General features: G+C 46.1%; 2 protein-coding genes across 2 annotated transcripts in view; both read left to right on the top strand.

Annotated features, from left to right (window-relative positions):
* The window catches only part of SNRPA1 (small nuclear ribonucleoprotein polypeptide A'), a 116,606-nt gene that overhangs the window by 27,573 nt on the left and 67,215 nt on the right, over positions 1-21,818 (top strand). The window lies entirely within an intron of this gene.
* The window catches only part of CHSY1 (chondroitin sulfate synthase 1), a 74,708-nt gene that overhangs the window by 6,921 nt on the left and 45,969 nt on the right, over positions 1-21,818 (top strand). Inside the window, exon 2 of the mRNA XM_062642754.1 lies at positions 1,710-2,205. Coding sequence (XP_062498738.1) covers positions 1,710-2,205 — 496 coding nt within the window. The remainder of the gene's footprint in view (positions 1-1,709; positions 2,206-21,818) is intronic.

The following is a 21,818-nucleotide window of genomic DNA, read 5'->3' as shown; positions in this document are numbered from 1 at the left end:
GCAGTTTACAATGCTTTAACAGGATGTGACTCTGTGACCACTGGTACCTTGCATTAATCGCATCACTGATGGCTAAAGACCTCATCACCTCTGTTGTGAAGTCAACAGGAATATTTCCATTGGCTTTACTCTGTGCTCCTCTAGGAAGCTGGGCTCTAAGCTTTTCCTTCAAGGGACTACCCATGGCAGGGAGAAATCCAGAAGACAAAGGTTTTAAAGTAATAGGGCGATAGTCGTTACACAAAGTTGCGTTAGTGTGTAACTGTGAAGGTGTTGAAGTTGATGCTCAGTATTAATTAAACACCTTTGCATTTCCTGGTGGAACTTGAGGATTATTTTTCTCCTGAAATACATTTACATTTCAGCCTTTGTACAGCAGCTAATTCTGGAGATTTCAAATTTCAGATGGTCTGTACTGCCCAAAATCTGCTCTGCTTTTGGCAAGAAACCAATGCTGAGAGGCATCTGGTAAAACTGACAGTGATGCATTGAGGGAATACTGTGTTCTTTACCTTGAGAGATGTGAATATAGGTTATATTCTGAGCAGAGTCACCAAACATAACTAGAAAGTATTCTCCCCCTATAGAAAAAGGCACAAAACCTCTTGGCTTCCCAGTGGAAGTAGTTGTCTGTGAAGCCTGTGTGAGCTCTGCTTTTTCCCAGGTATAATCTGAGAAAATGGTACTGAAAGCTTAAAATTACCAGGTTTTAGGGCAAGGCTGTTAGGTATATGATTGAAAATCTTCCTTGGGGGAGTTTAAGAGTTCTGCAGTCTGCCTTCAGGAATCATCCTGTATCTCTTCCTGCACCAGAAGTGACCCAGTTTGCCCATGCAGATGGGTTGGATTTGGCAGAGAGGAGCACACAAGGTGTGGAGCAGATGTTGTTGCTGTGCTGCTTCGCACACAAAAGGCTCCTCTTTTGTGATGTTCCCCTCTACTAAAATCTGCTCTGAAGTGTATGGAAAGCTGCTGGAGGTGCTGGTGTTGGTAGCACCAGGTCATCTGTTGGGATCATGTTTTGTATGCATCTCTTAGGACTACTTTTCTACTAGTCCTTTGCTGGCATGGGCAAACCCATTTGAGGTTACTACTGATGCCATGCTCTGTGCTCCTCTGGCAGCTGCAAACAGGAGTGTTTTACTTTCCTCAAAGCCCTGCATACTCCTCCAGGTAGTGTCTGGAGAAGTTGCTGCTTGAGTGGTTTCCTCACAAGTTCATATGAAATATGCATCTTCTCACTGTGGAAGTCAGTAATTCTGAATGCGCATTTGAGCTTTTGTGGGGCTGAGAGTGAATGGAAGGTGGGACACGATGCTGAATAACTTGCAGGGAAGCTTTGGAGGCATTAAATCGAGCCTGCCCTCTGCTCCCTTTGGCCGATAGCTGGTAGACCAGTGCTGGGTGTGCTTAAGAAGTCCTGCCTGCCACTAGTGAACTACTACTACTGAATGAATTTTCTACCAGATAGAGATGCAAAAATGATAATCAGATGCTTGTCATAGCAGAATCTTTTGTGTGTTATACCAATTGCTCTGTGTGCTGTGTGAATGTCATCATTTGCATGGAAAAAAACAACCCTTCAAGGCATTTAAAAAGGAAATTTGTAAAGCAGATGAGCTGTAGTTCCTCTGAGTTGTCTCTGGTAGCACTCTCTGCCTGTCTTGCTTTGCATACTTAACTCGTCCTTATTGTCTTTTTCAATCTAGAACGTGGTCCAAAACCATTCCTGGCAAGGTTGAATTCTTCTCCAGCGAGGGTTCGGACACCTCTATTCCCATCCCCATCGTGCCGCTTCCAGGTGTAGATGACTCTTACCCACCCCAGAAGAAATCATTCATGATGCTCAAATACATGCATGACCACTACTTGGACAAATATGAATGGTTTATGAGAGCTGATGACGACGTTTACATCAAAGGGGACAAACTGGAGAACTTTCTTCGGAGCTTGAACAGCAGCCAGCCCCTCTTTCTTGGGCAGACTGGCCTCGGCACCACCGAGGAGATGGGGAAACTGGCGCTGGAACCGGGTGAGAACTTCTGCATGGGAGGACCAGGAGTGATCATGAGCCGGGAGGTCCTGCGGAGAATGGTGCCCCACATTGGCGAGTGCCTGCGAGAGATGTACACCACCCATGAGGACGTGGAAGTGGGAAGATGCGTACGGAGGTTTGCGGGAGTGCAGTGTGTCTGGTCCTACGAGGTAAGGATGAGGGCATGGAGTGTGAGGTGTGTGTACTGGGGGAGATGGAGAGGGTGGGAGAGGCTGGCAGCAGGGGATTGATGTTGGACGGCTGCGCAGCAGTTCCTTCAGAGCTCTTGACCATCCAACCGCACAGTTTCTACACTTTCTTTCCTACAAGTGTTGCCCTGGAAAGACCAATGCAAATATGGAAGTGCAGCTGTAAGGGGGGAAATGGAGCCTGACATTAGGCTTGTTGGGATGGGGGGAAGAACATCAATCATTTGTAACAGATCCGTTTGTTTAGACAGAAAGGGAATAAGCTTAAATCAAAATGGCCACAGGTCTCTGCAGACTTGACTATCCAAGTCTCTTTTATCTTCTTTAGCAGAGTATGTCATAGTGTCAGTGTGGAAAATGGATGACACAATTACTGTGTTTCCTACCACAATTGAAAGGTGTGAGGCTGACAGATGTTTGCCCCGACAGTGATGGGTTTCCCCTAAACTTACAGCCACAGCAGGGATGTCTCATGGTGGCTGGCACTGTCACCCTGTGTGCTGAGCTGCCTCCCAGCACGAGTCTGCTGCTGCTCAGGGGACTTGCTGGCAGCCCCATCCTGCAGAAGCCTGCTCAGCAGGTCCTTGACGTCAGCAGAGACAAGCCACCACTCTTGCAGCAGAGCTCGGGGTCTGCCCACACTGATGTGGCTGCAAATTTGGCATCCTGGGGGGAAAAAAACAAGAGTCCCCATCCTGCTTGTGCCAGTTTCCTGCTGCTGTTCCTGCTGGGGTCTGGCAGCTCCTCGCAGGGGTGAGGGGACTTGTGCCCAGTGTGCTGGGCTCTTTGAGTCCTGGGTGCTTACAGACTGACTGAAAACACCTGCAGGGGTTGAGTTGCAGCTTCTCCTCTAGCTCCCAGGGAAAATGCTGGTGTAAATAAGGGAGAAGTTGAAGGCAGAACAGAGCGTGAACAATTTGTCTTTTTACACAAACATTTGTGACTTGGTACGCAGCTTTTGCTTTGTGCTTTTATGAGATGTGGTAAAGAGGGAGATTCTTCAGCCCGTGTGACAGAGAGCTGTGGTCACGGATGACGACAGATGCTGCTGCTGACCCACTGGCAAGGACTTGTGTTAAACTTTTGACACTGACTCTGTGCTCCCAAAAGCTGTTGCTTTGTTTCAGTTCGCAGTTCAGTGATGGGAACGTGGAAGGAGTACTTCAGCTTCTCCAATTCATTCGTATCTTTTGTGCATGAAGACTTTCTGGACTAACAGTGGCTCTCCACGTTCCCTACTTACAGACCTGGAACTAGCTTGTGTATTGCCAGCATTGTGGTTAGCCATTCATAAGGAGTCAGTAACTTTTTCCACAGTCTTTAGCAGCATAAAATTTTTCCTGTAGACATTCTGAGTTGAAATAACTCCTGGTGTGAATGCCTGTACCATGTGGCATTTGATGACTTACTTAAGATCAGCGTTTTGGTCTTACTGAAACTGGCAAAGACCTCCTAAACTGGATATGATCAAATTTTGGCTTGAAATAGCTAACGATAGCACAACTGCACTGGGAATTCTACCTGACAGAATTAGATTGGGCTTTTCTCAAAACCAGTTTTGTTTGATCAGCTCCTGCTAAATTACCCGTATTTAACAGTGCTGGATTCTCCCAAGTGCTATGAATTACTTAAAATTGATTTGTGTGAAGTGTGTAAACTGTAAGATGTTCAGAAGTAACCCTTGAGTGTGAGATGTTAAAGCTCAGCTGCTTTGGAGAGAGGGAAGAGTTCTGGTGATGAAAGCTCGCTGCTTCTGCCTGAGTAAGTCCACTCATTTAGTTGAGGCTTTTCAATGTAAAAACCTGTCATTTTTCCTCTCTTTTATTTTGGTGTGGTGCTCTCATTGCCCAGACAACTCGATGAAAAGTGCCTGGTATTTTATTTAAGATAAAGCAATAGCTGTGTGAAATAACACAGCTGTCAGAACAGCTGTGCTAGGAAAGCTTGGGGTAAAAGCGACATTTTCCATGTCTCATATGGTCGTGAACATCAAGCAACAGGTCACAGCATGTGAACTGCAAAGCATTGGATTTCAGTGAGCTTCTGACAGAGCAAAAGGTTTGTGCCTGCTCTGCTGGGGCACAGCCACCAAATCCTTCACAGTTCCCATTGAAAGGGAAGCAGCAATGGCACAAGGCTCAGTGAACAAAACAGCGGCATTGGCCTCAGAAAAAGCAAACCTCAGACTTCTCCTTTGCTTTCTGCACTTCCTGTTCTGGAGAGACTCAAGTGGCAGCACAGATGAGGAGCTTGAGTCTTTGTAGTCACACCCCAGCTCTTTGATTTCGTTCTTAGCATCTCGGACAAGGAATATCCTGCTGGACCTCAGTGCGGGTGGTTGTTTCCCTGTGCTGTTCGTGTGGTGGGCTCTATGCCCAGAGTTGTTTTAACTCATCTCCATGACTGTCACTGCCCCCTTTCTCTGATTTTAAGATCTCACAATGTCTTTACTGTGCTGCTCATCTTCCCTGGCTCTGGCTCTGGTGTTGTGCCCAAACTCATCTCCAGGCCCAGTGCTGTGGGTTTTTTCTGCTCCCAGCAGTCTGCCTCAGAACCCCTCTTTCCCCCCTTCCTGTGTTTCTGTCCCTCTGCTGCTCTCTGCAGTGCTGCTCAGACCACTCCATCAGTGACACCGGTTATTGCCCCTTTCAAGACTTGTAAAGATTTGCTCACATGCTTCCTGTCATCAGGAGCTTTGCAGCAAATACAGCAAAGGAATTGACTCCGGGATTCTTTGGGCTTCTTGTTTCATCTCACCCCACAAAAGAGGCAGCAATGGTATGTGCAAGCCTGAGGAGAACTGAAGCTCCCTGGGCTCTGGGGCTTCATCTGATGCACCCAGGCTGCTGCTTCAGGAGCACTTTGCAGCCAGCGATAGATTCTAGACTCCTATGACCAGGTTTGTAGCTGTTACCCTACTTGACACAGGTTGAGTGAGCCATAGGTGACACACGCCTCTGAAATGGTAATTTTTTAATGGTAAGGCTTATCACCATAGTAAAAATAACGAGCAGCCAGAGCTACAGATTTTAGGCAGCAAACTGGAAGAAAAAATCATGGAAAGAATGGAGCAGTGAAACCTCTGAAGATTACAGATGAGGGATTGAGAGTTTATGAAGCGAGATAGAGCGCAGTCCTTCTTGAAGAGGACAAAAGGCTTGGACTGAACTTGTTAGGAAGTGGTTTTGCATTTCTAGTGAGTGTTGGTATTTTGGTCTTGTGGCACGCTGCTGTTCTTCTCAGGAAAAGTTTATGTAGTTGTCTCCTTTCTTCTCGCATTTCTTTGTGCCAGTAGTTCCAGTGTGTCCTGTGTGGATCAGAGACGTGCTAGTTTTGTTTTCTCATACGCTGCCGTGTGTATGATCTAGGCTGTTCAACCACAGAACAGGTTTAAGTGACCAGCTATCTCATTTGTGATTTAAACCATCCCAAGGTATTGCTGAGCTCAGTTTTCACTTCGAGTCTAATGTTTCCTTTAAATGCGTCTGAATTACAAAGCCATCACTGCAGCTTAGTGTTGTTTCAGCCTTGTTTGTAGCTGCTGCTGAGTATTGTTCTAATTTGTGTTTAATATCCTCACCTTGAGAACACTGGGAACTCCTATGCCAGCTCTTTGTAGCTGCTGGAAATCAGGGCAGTGCTGAGGTACCACATTAATTTCTTCAGTAATAAAACCCTTCTAACATTGCTTTCAGGTGATACTGACTGCTTCGTGTCCCCCAGCACGACAGAAACAGCTGGATGCAGCTTACACTACCCCTAACAGTTGGTGCAGATGTTTTGTCTGGTTTTCCTTCTGTTCTGATCCAGGCAGTGGGAGAAGTTGGGTAAGAAGCAGCAACTGTGTGTGGGGGGAGTGCTTTCCTCCGAACCAGCAACAAGGACTCCCTAAATGGCCTGAAGTGAGACAGGTTTTTTTTGTAATATACGTGGAAAAGAAGCTGTGTCAAGGGGAGTGATCCCGCTGGGAAACGTGAGCATCAAGGAAGCGTAGATCCTACCTTTTGGGCATTAGTGAGGGAAAAACTAGGGCAGTGGTGACTGGGGGGGTTCTGGGAGAAGAGGGGTTTGAATTAAGTTTTTGTGTGGTCTTTCATCTGGAGTAATTGAAGATAATTGCTACTCTGAAATCCACTGAAGTTAGGAAGCCCTTCAAGTGCACATTGTATCTGCCAAGTACATCGGCAGAGCCAGAACGCACTGTGTCTGGAATGGACTCTCCCGTGGGCAAAACTGAAGCTTATGGTTTGCTGTAAGATAGCCAGAAGTTAAAGCAAGATAATAGGTGCTGCAGTGATTGATCAGAACTGAAAGGCTGGGGACAGATGCAACTGTTGATGACTAACCTTGCTTTATCCTCTGAGAAAGAACCTTCCATTAACAAAATAGGAGATTCATCCTGCTTGTAGCTGGCTCATGTCTGGCACACAGCACACACAGCAGCAAGAGCTGTACATCTCCAAGCAGGGCAGGATGGGCTCTGTGAGGAGGTGCTTTGGGCAGGGTGCTTTGCAGCACCTTGGTTCACTGCAGTGGGGTTGGTCTGTGATTATTTGGTCGCTCTTGCTCTGTAGACCCTTGCATTGGACACAAGGCAGCAAGTGGAAGAATCGGCTTGTCTTTGCGGTGGGAGCATCCAGTGGCACTTCTGAAATAGAACACTCTAATACATATATGTTGTCCTGGCTTCAAAGCTTGTATGTTTTTCTGAAGTCAGAGCATAGGAACTTGGCAAACCCTGACAGCAGCAGATACCTTATATCGTCTCTGTGTAGCCCATTGCATCTCTTCATTCAGGAAACATAGGATACAAATTGTGTGTGTGTGTGTGTGAGAGGGGAAGTTACAAACATGCCTAGTGCTTTAGAGTGGGTGTTTATAAATTGTCGTTCCTTAAACACTAAATTTTATCTTTGAAACACATCAGAGATACCTCTTTGGCTTCAGAGTAAGTTGGAAGTGGTTGACCATCTATTCTGGGGATGAGGAATGGCATTTTGTCGAAGGATTGGCAGGTAAGACTAGAGAAGGGCCTTATCTAGACAGGGAAGATGATGCATGGGGGACTTGGTCTGAGACTAAATACATAGGAGCAGGACAGAGAGGTCAAAGGAGAGAGTAAAGGCTTTAGTTTGGGTTTGTGGAACCAAGATGCAGGTTAGGAGGGTTTGGAATAGGAGACAGATCTCAGATCTGCACCCAAGTCCTGACCTGGCTCTTGCACTTCAAAAATAATTAAGTAGTATTATTATTATAAGTAAATATTTGAGAACCAGATATTCCAAAGGGGGAAAACTTGACATCACTGAGTCATTTCTTAGTGCCTCCCGAACTTGGAAAGGTTTCCTGTTTGTTGGAGAAATCAAGAACCACTTTGTATGTAGAGCTGAGTGTTGTAACAAAGTGACTTGAGTCTGGATCCCACTGACACTCTGCTGGCCATCACTTTAAAAGATGAAGGCTGTGTGCTTTGTGCTTACACACACGTGCCTGTCCAGTCCATAGAGACTGTTTTGAGACTGACCTAGTTTTTGTGAGCACATGGTTAATCTGCCCCTAGTTAGCTGGATGACTTGGTCTAATGCCCAAGCTGAGGCTTGCTGTAATGGGGACTTTGGTGAGGTGCAGACTCTTAAGGAAGCTCCAGCCATGAATCCAGCAATCAGAAGGATTGCTTTTCCTCCTGTTATTATCATCTTGAAGTGCAGTGGTTTGGTTGGAAATGAGGATGTGTGCAGCCTGTTTTGTTCAGGGAGCCATCAGGATTAGTTGTTATCTTGAGGACAAGTCAGGAAAGGCTAATCCTTCATTGTGTGACTGACAAAGAACTTGAATAAAACAGCTCCTCATCCATCCCAGTTTCTTAATTAAGGCGTTCAGAAGATACCTGAGGATTTGAGTTGTGTTGGGCAGCAGTGAGGATGGGCAGAGAGAAGTACATCTGAGCCTACATCTAATACATCTAATGTATTTTTCTCTTCTGAACGGATGGAGAAAGCCATCCTTGTCTTGGATAGGAGGATAGATTCTTACTTTATGCCTTGCTGGACCTGTGAGACTTGGTTCTTGGAGGAAATAACATTGTGCTGTGATCAGAGCTGCACCCTGCACTGCCTCTTATAGGTGAATCCCACCTGACTGGAGACCCTGGAAGACATTGCTGAATTCCAAATCTGATCAATATATAAACCCTAGGAATACCTGTGTAGTTGGGTTTCTCCCATGGGTCAATGATGTCTGACCAAACTTAGTTAGCAAGCTTCCTTTTCCATTTTATTTAGTGTAGAAAAGATGAGGATGGGAGAATAAACCACTTGGCTACCTCTGTATAAACAGAACCTCTGAAATGTCCCTTGTGACTAGGCAGTGAAAAAGTAATAATAAAGAACTTGTCTTTCTGAGCTGCAGTGGATGTGAAGTGTCTTCAGCTGGGCTTCAGAATGGAAGTTTTTGGCTGATACATATATAGAGAGAGGGTCACTGTAACCTGGATAGTGGGATTCTGTGTGTTAATCATGGAAATTTGGAGAGAATATTTGCCTTTCTCCACTCAGATCTATTAAAGGCAAGTTCTGTGAGCAGCTTAAGGTGCCAGCAGCATGGAGGTGTCAGAGCCTGTAAGCATGGGAGAGAAAAGCCAGGTTTGTTTGGTGATGGGAAATAGAAACAAAGCGCTGATGTGGGGAAGGGGCTTAATATAAACTAGCTGAGGTCACCAAAGGGATGGTGGAAACAACCTCAGCTCAAATGCTTTCAGTGCTGTGTTATACTTGGTGTATGGTGTTTTAAGAACTACTGGATTGTTTTAATATAAACAATTGTATTATTACAGAGAAGAAAGAAAAAGCAGCTCTTTTAAATGGATGGGTGCATTGGGTTTTGAGGCCATATCCAGTTGTTACTTTTAAAAAACCAAAACAGGTTTAATGCAAGGTAATTTTCTTTTGAACTGTCAGAGACTGAACGCAGAGAATTGTCCAGAGCTGCTTTAGACAGCACTATAGGAGCTGTATTGGTGTAGCACTCACCTGCAGCAAAGGCTTTGCTTGATGCTTTTGGAGAAAATGGGACCTGGCAGGCTAACTGTGCCTTGGGACAGCACTGGGTGGCTGCTCTGTGAGCACCCCTGTGCTGGCAGGGGCCTTGGGCACACTCTGAGGATATATCTGTGATCTGTACAGTTATCTTTTACAAGCTCACCGTGTTTGTGGTCTCTGGTCTGGTGCTGGGGGATAGATTGAGTAGAGCTGTTAACACCAGGTGACTCCTCACCTCAGCGCAGGAGCTGCCAATTCCTCTTCTGCTTCCCTATTCCTAAAGTCCCTGTCCTCCATGCACATTGTGGTTCCCCGAGTGCTGACAAGGCAGAGGATGGCAGTCATTGTGCCACTGGGTTTATGTTTTACAGCTCACAGCTGCAGTTACTAATGAGTTCTGTCTGTTGAGTCCTCCCGTGCAGAGTACCCAAGTGCACTTAGCATATGTCAGGGAGAAGCTTGGCTTTTAGGCTATGGTGGGGGAACCACTGGTTCATTGATGAACAGGGAAGATGCAAGATGACAGCATGGAACACCCGTCCCTGCAGCAGGCAGGTAGCAGTGTAACTGAGTGCTCTGTGCATGGTGTGAGTACTCTGCCTGCACAGAGGATTAATAGTCCAGGATTTGTCTAACCTCATTTCCTGTAGAAACCTCCCAGCTGCGGAGCTGCTGCTGCTGTTTCGTGTTCCAAACGCATCCGACTTGGAGCAGAGAACTTAATTCTGCTCTTCTGGACTGTTGCACCATCTTTAATTGATCCTTATAATGCTTAAAACATTTTGGCACTAATTTCCTGTTAAAAGCTTATCTGGACTCCTGGCGGTGTGAACTTCCATGGTTATCAGCTGGAGACCTCTAAAATCTTGGCAGAAATCCTGATTGCCCGAAGGGTGGGGATTATCCTCCTGCATGCCTCGACCAAAATGACCTTTCTGTGTCACAAAGAACTTGGGAACATAATTAGAAGAGTTTGGGGAACCAACTGATTCTGTTCCCCTAAATCCCAAAGTTTCAGCTGAAAGTGTATATGGGGGTCCTTGCAGAATGTCAAGTTGAGTTCTGGGTATTTCTGGTAGCTTCTTGCATAGAAGTGAATTTCTACTGGTGTTTTGAGCAACTTCGAAGTTCTGTTACAGTAATGAAACAAAGGTGAAAGTTTTGACTGATTTTTATCAGGAGGGGTGCTTGAGAACCAGTTGAGCTTCGAGCCATTACTTGCAGCTTGTGTGGCGATGGTGGCTTCTATAAAAGAGCCAAAGCCTGCATGTCGTTTACATTTTGATGACCCAAAGTCCTTTTTAGGACTCCTAGAATAGGAAATGCCCATTTATCCTTTTATACTTTGTCCACATTGAGTGTTGTACCCTGATGTGAAGGATTGCTGATCAGAGGAAAGCCACCACAGCAAGCTCTCTTTTCAAGTAAGCACCCGGCAGTCTGTGTAATGCTGTTTTAGCTGTGCTGCTGGCAGTGCCTTCCTCCAAGGGCTGCAGCGTAGGTGAAGCTCCAGTGCTCAGCTTCTGCTCTTGCTGGTCTGATGTCCTGAGAGCATTGCTAAGGTAGGGCAAAGAGCTTCATTTACCGTCTGTTCTGGTTTATGGCTGAGAGCACATGGCAGCACAGGATGAGAGCCCTAAATATTTATGCAGAGCTGTGGCAAGAGGCTCCTAGAGCCAGTGCTTTAGAGTCATTAGCTTAGAAAGAGGTTTAGGAAAAGGCATGACTTGCTCTTGTGTAACGAAGAGAGCACAGGTAGGGTCATGCCCACTGGATCTAAGCTCCATCCATGTCTCTGGGTTTAATCCTTCCTACTGAATGGCTTTAGGGACTTCCAGCTGAGTGCTATATTTTTCTTCTTGGAAGCAGTCTTCAGAAGCATCCGGTACTCTGTGGATTAAGCCCAGGTTCTTAGACAGAGGCTAGGATTAGCAATGAAATAAATGGGAAACCACAGTTTGGACACAGCCAGCAGTTCATTAGAAAGCAGGAAAGGGTGGCAGAAAGCTACTTGCAGTTTCAGAAGTGTTACTGTCACCTCCTTCCAGCTGCAAAGCAAAGCATGTTATCAGACCAATAAAGACATAAAACTTGTCTACCTTTGGGTTGTCCAGGCCTTTTGGAGGAGGCAGCCAGCGTTTGGGTGCTGCATCCTTGCCTGCTGTCCTCTTGGCTGTGCTCAGACCTCGTGTCGATGTGCTTTCTGAAAGGCAAGTACAAGTTTGTTCATGAAAACTCATTGCCTGCTCTTGTTCATGGTTGCCACTTCACATTGGTGCAGCTGCTTAGAAAAGTGCTCTGAGAATGGCAGCAGAGTCTTAATGAAGGTTCCTCTGCTTGTAGGCCTTCAGTGGGTGTAATTACTTGGCAGTAACTTCTTTAAACCTTATTTGAATTAAAGCTACATGTTTTGGCTGGTTATGCCACCACTGTATTAGTGAGGAATGCAGGAGAGAGTGTTAGCTTGCATTAACTGAGCTGCCTTAATCCTTTGTAACCATACTTTTTAGTCTGTTATTGTCTTATAGAGAGAAAAAACATTTGCCCAGGGGACAGCAGGGTTCATCCTCAGCATCTCTGCATAAGGGCAATATCCTTTGTCTTATTAAGGACAAAGAAAGTTCTTAGTAAGTGGGTGTTGAGAATTAATACAGTGTAATTCTGCATAAATACTCGATGGGGAACTGTCTGTATCTTAAGGCTGAGGTTTTATAATCCTTTTCCCTGCAGCCCCCTCAGTGTGTGGGTGCAGAATGGGTTCAATGCCTGACACAGTGTTTTTAATGGTTTCATACAGCCTTCAGCCCAGATGTTTCACTAAAAAACCCTCTTGTCTGAGCAGAGCGACTCCAGGGCACACACCTCTCGTGTTCATTGTCCAGGTCAGCACAAATACTGTTCCTTGCCTCTGTACCTTTGCTATCATGACAAAAGGGAAATTTGGTTAACCTTAACACAAGTATGTCAATAAACCTCACCATCACCTTCCCTTCCCTTGTTTGTTCAACCTTATCACAGATCGTTTTACTGACGTACTTATATCCTTCTCCTATTAAGACACTTCCTTTGGCCAAGGGGATCTTTATTTAAAAAGCAAACAAAAAACCAACCAACGACAGAGAGACAGTCACAGATTTAATCTTCATAAAGCAGCAGGGCTTTTACTTCCCTGGGAATGTTCGTGAGCTGTGGCTTTTCCAGATTTTGGGCATAGCAATTTTGGCTTTTTCAGATAATCTTTCCCCCTTTTGTGACTCCTCAGAGTTGAAATGTGCTCTGTAGTCACTGCGAGAGCCTTTTGCAGGTGCACTTTGTCTTGCTGCATTTTCCTGGGCCCAGCTGGAAGCCACCTCTGATCCTGTGCAATAGTGAAGTTTGCTGATGGTAGCATCACTACTGCATGTTCTTGTATTCAGGAGAAACTGTCCACGTGGTTTCTAGGCCAAAAATAACACCAGAGCTCCTGCAGCCTCAAAGAATTAGCCTAATTTCAGAACTGGAAAGTAGGGTGAAGATGAAAAGGATATTTCAAAATATATAAAATAGGAGCTGAGTGCCCAAGCATTAGGGTGAAAAGCTCTGTCTGGAGCTCTGGGTGGTGAATCAGAAGTGTTTATGATGATCTCCTGCATGGACTCTATTGCAGGGGCAAGCCTCTACTCAATTGCAGGTCTGCTCACATTGAAACCAAGTGGTGCAGTCCTGATAGGGGAACTGCAAGCAAGGAAGGTGGAAGGTGAAGGCAGTGTCATTTTCCTCCTGGTTGTGATGTGGCTCCTCCTCATCCCTGAGGTTGCTCTGCAGAAAACGCGTCATTTCTGAGTCCACGGCATCTGCTTTGTGCCATCTGCCCTCGTGGTTCCTGGTGCAGGGGAAGTGTGAAATGTGTAACCCCATGTGTTCTGGTAGGTGGTCAAGGCCTTCTCCCTTACAGAAAATGCCTTGTTCCTGTTCAGCCAGCACAAAGGCTCTTTTATAGCTGCTTGGCTATACATCTGTCGAGGTGCCTCAGACTGTTAGCACTGGTTACTGTTTGAGGTATGCAGGCTCTGAGGCTGTGATGTACAGTGATATGTTGTTTATATGTTGCCTCCCTTTCCTTTTGAGGATAGGGAGCTGTGCTGTGTCTGGCTCTGAACAAAGCTGGTGTAGTTATGTGAAGGAGCAGTAGTGGTGGATGGATTCTCCCCTTAAAAGCAGTACAGGAATCTGTTTCACACTTTGAATGAAACGTCTGAATTTAGCTATGTGACTGCAGGACAATAGGACTTTCTCTGGGGAAAAGTGTGTTGAATTTCTGCTCCAGAGACAGGCCTGGCTTGAAAGAGTGTATGTACCTCCACAGGGCACTTAACAACTGGATAAAACCCCTGACTTCCTGAAGCTTTTGAACTCTATTGCAGCCTCTGGATTCATTTCCCCATCTTCTCCCTTTCCTGCCCTGATATTTGTTCCCCCTGCACATGTCCTCGTGCTCATTTCACAAAGAGACTTTGCTGAAACCAGTCCTGCCCAGAACTGCACACTCATCTTTTGCAATGTAGGGGAAGGAGTGAGAGGAGGCTTTGTAAGCTGACCGTTCTGGTGAGTTCTGAATCTCTGATGTTTGTCTCCTTTGGTTTTCAGACATCTTAAGGTTTGCCATCTCTTGGCTCCTGTGTTTGCTTTTCTATGTGTTGGGTTTTATTTTAACCCCATAAAGCTATCTGACAGCTCTTCAGTTCCAGGCCCAAATAGCATTCTGATGCTGTCACTGCTGCCTTCTTGACTGAAAGTAGAGTTTTGGTGGAAAACTAGCTTTCAATCAAATTACCACGAGATAGGTCTCATGGGGTGAAGGAAGAGCATGAGAGGAATGTGCCCTGTTTCACATAAGCTCTTCTGCCTTGAAGTTGGTGTTCCCTTCTGCTCCATTAGCATGGATAAATACTGAAATCTAGTAGATGAGGATGGCAAAAGGTGACTTGGAACATACCATGGACCTCCCTCCCCACTGAGTCCCCATCCCTTGAGAACAGCAGCTCTGCCCTACCCAGGCCCTGGCGTCAGCTCCCAGCTCTGGCTTGTGAACATGTGCCCGTTCTTGCTCTCCTCTCCGGGGAGTATTTCTCATTGAAGAGCTGCTTAGGCTTTGAAGATGCATTTAGGCTTTTTGTGGCCTCTTTCACAAGAGGGTGAGAAGTTACTTTTCAACTTAATTTTAGCCTGGCTCTCATTCTCAAGCAAGCTTGAAGAAGTGTGGGTTTGACCTTGCTCACAGGGAACCTTGGAGGACCCTGATTTCCCACCGCAGTGAGGGAACCGTTACCTCAGGTCTGCAATTTTGTGCTTCAGCATCAAAGCCCATTGCAAACCTTTCCCATGCTCCTTCTGCCACAGCTCTCCCTGCATGGCATGGGGTTATCCCCAGGGCACAGGAGGAGGCACCGTCGGGGCAAGGTGCAGTGTAAGAGGTCCTGACTCTGTGTCCTGCAGCCAAACCACACCTTCCCTCCCCTCTTTCACCAGTCACTTCAATTAAAATTCCACTGTCAGGGCTGCAGGGGCTGAGGCAGGAGCAGACTTGTTTTCAGCAGGGAGAGGGAGCACCAAATTTGCTGCCAGAACGAGCTCCTTTCTGACAGTGGGCTCAGGAAATGTCCCTCCCCAGCAGTGCAGTGCAGTGAAGTCACAGGTAGGAATGCCAGGAGTAATCAGAGTTGTCCCCTTCAGTTCCCAGAGGGCATCAAAACAGAAACAAATTGAGCTGGAAGTGAAGAGCCCTGCAGATAAACCTGTGGTTGTCCATGTTCTCCATCAGCCTCTCTGAACCATGGCCCAGAGCACTCGTGGAAGATGATTTCTCTACCAAGCAGGGGGGAGCTGCTTTGCTGGCACCAGGGAGCAAAGTGGAGGAATGGGGAAGAACCTCCTGGAGGTGAGAGGTGGTGAAAGCAGGAGAGCCAGAGCGAAACCCTGGGGGGTTTTATGAGTGTGGTGGAGTCCAAGCAATTTCAAATATTCTAAACAGAGGTCTCATGAGGAGAGATACGAGGGGAACCAAATTCCTTTGGCATTTGCAATATCAGGCTGGCGAAAGGAACTGCTCTTGTGCAACGCTCTTGCTGAGCAGTTACAGAGCAGATGCTGATCCTTTTATAACTGCTGTTCACAGTGAACCCGTTTCTCTCTGTGAGGGAGAGAGTCCAGGTGCCTGTGTAAAGTGTGGAGCTGTTTTACAGGTGCTCTCCATTGCACTGGGCCAGGACTGTGATAAAAGGTGAGTTTGGAAGTACTGAGACCAGAGGAGAAGCAGTCACTTGCTGAAGAAACCATCTCCTTAAGGAGTGTGAGGACAGCACAAATGTGCTTAATCTTAGTTGCAGGCAGGTTCTCTAATGAGAAAATGGAGCATGTGGTGGTGACAGGTTGAGATACTATTTCAGAAAGTAAATTGGTTTAAAGTGCAAGTAAACAGTAAAATGTTACAAGGCGCAAGCTGAGGAACAACCTGCTGTTTTCCCTGGCTCTTGCTGTGACACAGCTCTAATCCTTTAAGCTGGAAACCATATCTGATGGGCTACAATAATCTTACTTTTTTCTAGCTGTAGAGCTCCCCTGTTTCAGCCTCCCCTAGGCAAGGAGGAATACCTGCCAAGAAAGCATTGCACCCTGAGACTCAGCTGCATTGGCGTGCCAGCAAAACCATCCTGCACTTAAGTGACTGCATGCTGCTGATGGGGCATGTTTTGGTGTGGCAGCTGTATGAAATCTAAGTGGGAGTGCTCATGCCCCTGACTGATGGCCAGCAGAAGAACCCCTGAGCAGCCTGCGTTGTAGCTGGTATAATTTCATGCCTAGTTGCTATGCAGAACAGCCAGCTCCTTATGCAAAAACTGAGGTTGGAAAGTGACTTCTTAGAGTATGTTTTCTTCCTGTCCAAGCAGAGAGTGTGCAGTGAAGAACAGTGGCTTGGGGGTTGTTTTCTTTGGGAGCCAGTGTAACGTCACTGCTTGTCTTTGTGTCTGCGTCTTTGTGTGGTGGGACAAAAAAGTTGTGTCCAGTTTGGGGTTGGTGCCAGTTCTATCTGTATGATGATTATATATGCAGGAGAAAGGAGCTGCAGTGGTTCTTGTGGTGCCTCGATGGTAAATAATGATGAAATATGGCTGTATCTTCATCTTCTAGTTAGGCTCCTCCAGTTGCCACACATTGGAAAGCACCCCTATTCATGTTAGTGTTGTTTGTGTGTTCGTGCATGCTGGGGTTAGCTAAAGTAAATGTTCACATCCTTGTGTGTGCTGCAGTATAACAGCATTGCTGTAAAATATTCCAAGCCCTGTTCCTGAGCATTGTCACTTGGATGATGCTATCACAGGGGGGTTTATTTCATCATTTTTTAATCCTGAAGTGTTTTGCAGAGGTGCTGCAGTGCTTTCCCCATCAGCCTCTGGGGAGAAAACCATAGATATAACTTTGAGACTTGGAAATATCACACTGACTCAGTCCTGCATCTCACCCCAGACAGCAGTGAGCACTGAAAGCTAAACTGAGCCCATTGATATGTTGATGATCAGTACTTTTTTCTTTCTGATTAACATTCAACCTGTGTCTTCTATAACATTCCAAACAAACCATGGGGTTGTCCATTCTTCCTAGATCCAGTTGCTGGGTGGATTTGAGCCCATCCTGCCAGAGAAGCTGCTGGTGGTCTATTCTGTTAGGGCAGTATCCATGTTTTTGCCTGTGGTGCTGTGGTTATATGTATGATCCAATTTGGGTTGGTTTTCATTCCCAGAGAGTCATCCTGAAGGGCTGAAGGTGACAGATTGACAGCATGGAGAGAGTGCCTCTGTGTTTGATCTGCTGCAGCATGGAGTCTGTAATCCCATAAGGATTGCTGTGTCCCTGCTGGGAGCCTGGGTGTTGTGCAGAAGGTGCAAAGGGCTGTGTGCTGCAGCCTTTGCCTTGGAGATCTTGTGTCCCAAGAGGTGTAAGAGAAGTGCATTAAATGGCAGGACACCACACAGCACCATGAGCAGCATTAAGAGAGTGAGAATAGATGCAGATATTCTGAATGATATTTCAAGTTAAACCAAATTCAGTTTAGACACATGACTTAGTAAAGAGAGAAGTTCTTGTCTGTGCTTTAGGAGAGCTTCCTGGCTGCCCCCTTTGTCAAGCTGGCTGCTTTGGGTGCCCCTCATCTGGGTGCTGCTGTGGAGTGGCCACCTTGGTTTTCCTATGGCATCAAGGGTGGGTTCCCTGTAGGAGCTCTGGTGGGGGTGAGCCTGGGCTCACTGGAGACCCCAGCCACAAAAGGAGGCAGGCCAATGGGCCAGCAGGCTCATGAAGGTGGCTCTTTGTGGCTCTCTATGGCTTTTGGACACAAGAAGATACCTGAAGGAGGCAGATAGCATTGGAAGTCTGGTACCTTCCCACCCATGCTGTAAGTTGCCAGCTTTGGGCGGTTGTACTTTAGTCTTTGAGAGTGGGGGCTCAAATGTAGTGGTTAACCAGGCTGGGATGGCAGCCCTCCCCGTGGAAGGTACAGCAAATGTCATACCAGCCTCCCAAAAGGGCAAGATGCAGGATCCGTGTCGAGTGGCCAAACACAGCTTCTCTCCTGCCCCTTCCCAGCCCTTTGGTTGAAGGTCAGGGCTGAGAGGTCTGCTCTTCGTGCCAGGGTAGCCTGGGAAGCTTCTTGCCTTGTAGTGCCACTGAAAGTGGGAAAGTCGTAATGTCTGAAGGGGAATTAAAACATGAGAGCATCCAGAGAGTGCTGGGGCACCTTCATTTGTGGATTGTACCTTTCCAGACAGAGCTACCATTGCACCCAAGCTTCATCCGGTGGGTAGATCCCCGCTTACCCAAACCACGGCAAATTTACAGAATAATAGTTTGGAGAGATGCTAAATCCCTCCATTTCTGTCTTCTATTTGTGGGGACGTGCTAGAGAGATTAGAGATTTGCACATGTGCATGTGAGCGATATATATACACACAAATATATATGTGCACCCCTGTTCTCTGAAGGAAGAAGGGGCACCACTGTCAGTGATGGGAGATGCTTTCCCAGTGGTTCTCCTACGTCTTCTCTCTCCGAGCTCTCGGGAGCTGGAGCTGTCGGGAGGAGCAGGGGCAGAATTACGTGTGAGGCTCATCCAGGCTTTATTCCTTGCTCTGCAGTGAAGATGACCTTGTTGGCTTGATGGATTTAGGCTTGCTGCAAATCTCCTCCGCTGAGCAGGCTGCAGGAGGAAGCTGCTGGCAGTGTCTCCAGGTAACAGGCATAAACCCCCAAGTGATTATAACATTACTTCATTTATAACTGAATGAAAGACGCAGGGGATGGCAGCCACAGAGCGGTTGTATGAAAGGGCAGGCAGCTCTGCGCTGTGGGAGAAGAGGGAAGGCTGGGGAGTGGTGCAGGCTTCCCAGTGCTTTCCATAGGCAGAGCTCAGGAAATGAGCATTTTTCTTTCTGTGTTTTCAAAAAGGGATTTCTAGGAAATGCAGGATGAAGTGGTCTTTGTTTGGCGTGGCCGCGCAGTCCCCTCCCGAGCAAGCACTTTATCGTGCCCGTTAGGCTGTGATGAGTGATGTGTTACAGTAGCAGGTTTGTTACTCTGTTCGACTGCTGCTGCCTTCAATAGCCAGAGAAAACCAGGCGGAGAGCTTGCTTGAAGCAGGTCAGTGCTAAATCTGCTGTTAAAGCCCTTTCAGGGGAAATCCTTGTGGCAGAAGCTTTCACATTTATTAATTGGTCTAATTTCTCTACCTAGTGAAAGATGTCTTAGATCATTCCAAAAGTAAAGAGTCAGGTCCAAGTAAATGTATATTTAATGAGATAGCATTATAACGAAGGAAAACCATTGTAGCTAGACAGAAATACCTCAGAAATGCCTTTTGCAGTCATAAAATGGAGTGAAGATGTATTTTTTTCCCCTCTTGCATTCCCTCCTCCTCCCCCAGCAAAACCTTGCTGAACGTGTCTGGACAATGAATGTTCTTTATGGGGGTGAACACGCAATCTTAAAGGTTAAACTTGCTCTGTAAGGTGTTTGCTCTCAGATAAAGCTCTTTTATATGTGACATTTCCTGCATTATAGCAACAAGCTTTGAAAGCAGAGTGTTTAAGGAAGGCTTCCCACAAGCAAGGCTGTATGTGTGTAGCTTGAGCTTCCTTTATAAAATGTCAGTGTCACTTAATGCCCTTAACACCTTCCTCAGCCCTGCTGCCAGTCCCTTCCCAGGCCTGGTGCATGGGGTATCCATGAGCTTGGGGACTGCTTGCCCTTCCTGTGATAGAGGTGTTTCTCAATGTACTCCCCAAGCTGTGCATTGAACCCCTTTGCTACAACAACAGCCTCCAGGCTGTAACTCACTGAGGAATCCTTTCAGTCAAGGGGAACTTCCTCTGAGTAGAAACTCAACACAAGGCTTTCTCAGCACAGCTCTGCCAGGAGCAGCCTATACATATTCTGTGTGTAAAAACATTCCTTTTATCCATTCAGGAGTATCACCTTTGGACTCTACCTGCAAAGCATGGCCACAGCACAGCGATGCTCCCTTTGCTTGCTGTGACCAGCTGCCTGTCCACTCCCTGTCTGGAGACTCTCCCCTCCATGCATTTAGTTGCCTTTTCCCTCTGTTTTCCCCTATTTTTTGTTCTTTTTACAGATAGGTTTAAACTGCTTTTGAAACTGCTCAAATTTCCATCTTGACCACATGAGGCTGACCACTGAAGCAACTTGCTTTGAATGCTCTTGAGGATGTGTCTTTTAAATCCTGTTTTTTCTTCCCTTCAGTCAAGTCCACAAAGAATACTCTGTTTTATGTGCTTTATATGTATGATTTCTTCTTAAAGGGCGACTCATTTCCTCCACTTTAGAGCTATTTTCTTAAATCTGTCACTTCCTGTCTCTTTCTTGGCTATCCCTTTTGCCAGGTTGTACATTTTTTATACAACTTCTCAGATCCTTGGGGAATTGCGTTTTGCCCAGGCGAGGTGAAACGCCGTTTTCTTTCTCTGGCAAGAAATATTTGATGATTAATTTAATTGCTAAATTGGCTCCTAAGCAGAAGCAGGCTTGGAAAACTGAAAGGGAATTAATCATGCCACTTAACAGAAGGGACTTGAAAACATAGAGGCTGCACTGCAGACGTCAGTGCAAACCAAGGTGCGCTGTAGCTCGCAAGCTTGTAGTATTTTATTATGCTTCGTTTGGTTTCGTGCTGGCTTTCACTGCTTTTGCCAGCTTGAAGAACAGACTGTTCTCTCCCAAGAAGAAAGCAAAGTTTTCTTGTCTCTCAGAGCACTACCTGGTTCTAAGGGAGCAGGCTCTGAGATTTAGAGTGAACACCTGAAATACACACACAGGGATGGCCCAGATGAGGCATGCAGGTCCTTGTGTGGCTTTTCGGAGACCAAAAATGTGATCCACAACCTCTCTATAGGTTTGGAGAGTTCAGATGTATTCCACTGGTGTGTGATTGATCAGGAGGAAAAGCTCTGATCCGCTTCTCGTAGCCTCAGTGCGCATGGACCTTCATCCTTCACCTGTCCTGCAGCAAAGGGCTGGTTTTGCACCGTGGTTCTTTATGCAGAACCAGCCTCATACTTCTGAATGCTTTTCTTGACCTTTCTACAGACATGTCTCAATCCATTGCAACTGTCTTTAATGTATACACAATAAGGAATGAATTCTGGTGTAACAGAGAGCTCAGTTCAAACCAGCAAGGGTTGGATCTGATCACAGTTAAGATTATTTAATTTATTTATACTAAAAGTGAAATACAGTTGAGTTACAAGAGCTGCTTCTAAATAAGACCTGGCATAAGGTTGATTTTTCCTCTGATGTAGATAGTGTAACTTGATCAGGTAGCAAGGTGATGCTGATTTACATCAGCTAAAGATTAGGCTTTGAAATCCTGTATGTGACTATATTCAAGTACTGCAAGGAAACAGTGAGGTCTAAAGGATGGTTTTGTTCAGTATTTTATTAAACCAAACTGAATCCCGTTTGGAAAAGCTGCTGCTTGCAAGCCTGCATGGCTCAGAGTGAGCTCAACTTCATGGGACTCCAAAGGCATTATTACAACTTCTGTAATTACCCAAAATAGCTGTTCTGTGTATAAGATTGGCATGATATTAAAGCTCGGTGTCTTGGGCTTTTGCAGGACTAGGCTCTAGTAATGACTCTTTCATTATCTAGCTGGAATCTCCCTTTGAAATGCATAAAGTGCTTTAGAAAGCAGGGGGCTGGGGTGTAAAATGTCTCATTTTTATTAACCATGCAAGATCTGCTGTTGGTAGGAGGTGTCAGGTCTTGCATATCCTGTGACTTGGGAGGAAACGGGAACTCAGGGAGCAAACTCTGTGTTTGGAATGGTAGAAGCAATTTTCTGTTTGGCCTGCTGTCTCCATTGGCAGAGGGAGAGATTAGCACTGTCATGGCAGTATGAAGGCATTAAATGTGATGTTTGGAGGTTAAATTAAGTGGAGGAAAGAAATGAGACGTTATGGGTGTGAAAAATGTTCTTATGTAAGTAAAACC

Source organism: Pezoporus occidentalis, unplaced genomic scaffold (assembly GCF_034315485.1).
Source record: "Pezoporus occidentalis ecotype Australia unplaced genomic scaffold, CSIRO_AGI_Poc_V1 ctg72, whole genome shotgun sequence".
Taxonomy (NCBI): Eukaryota; Metazoa; Chordata; class Aves; order Psittaciformes; family Psittacidae; genus Pezoporus; species Pezoporus occidentalis.
Note: the sequence above shows the minus strand (reverse complement) of the source record. Positions and strands in the feature narration are given on the sequence as shown.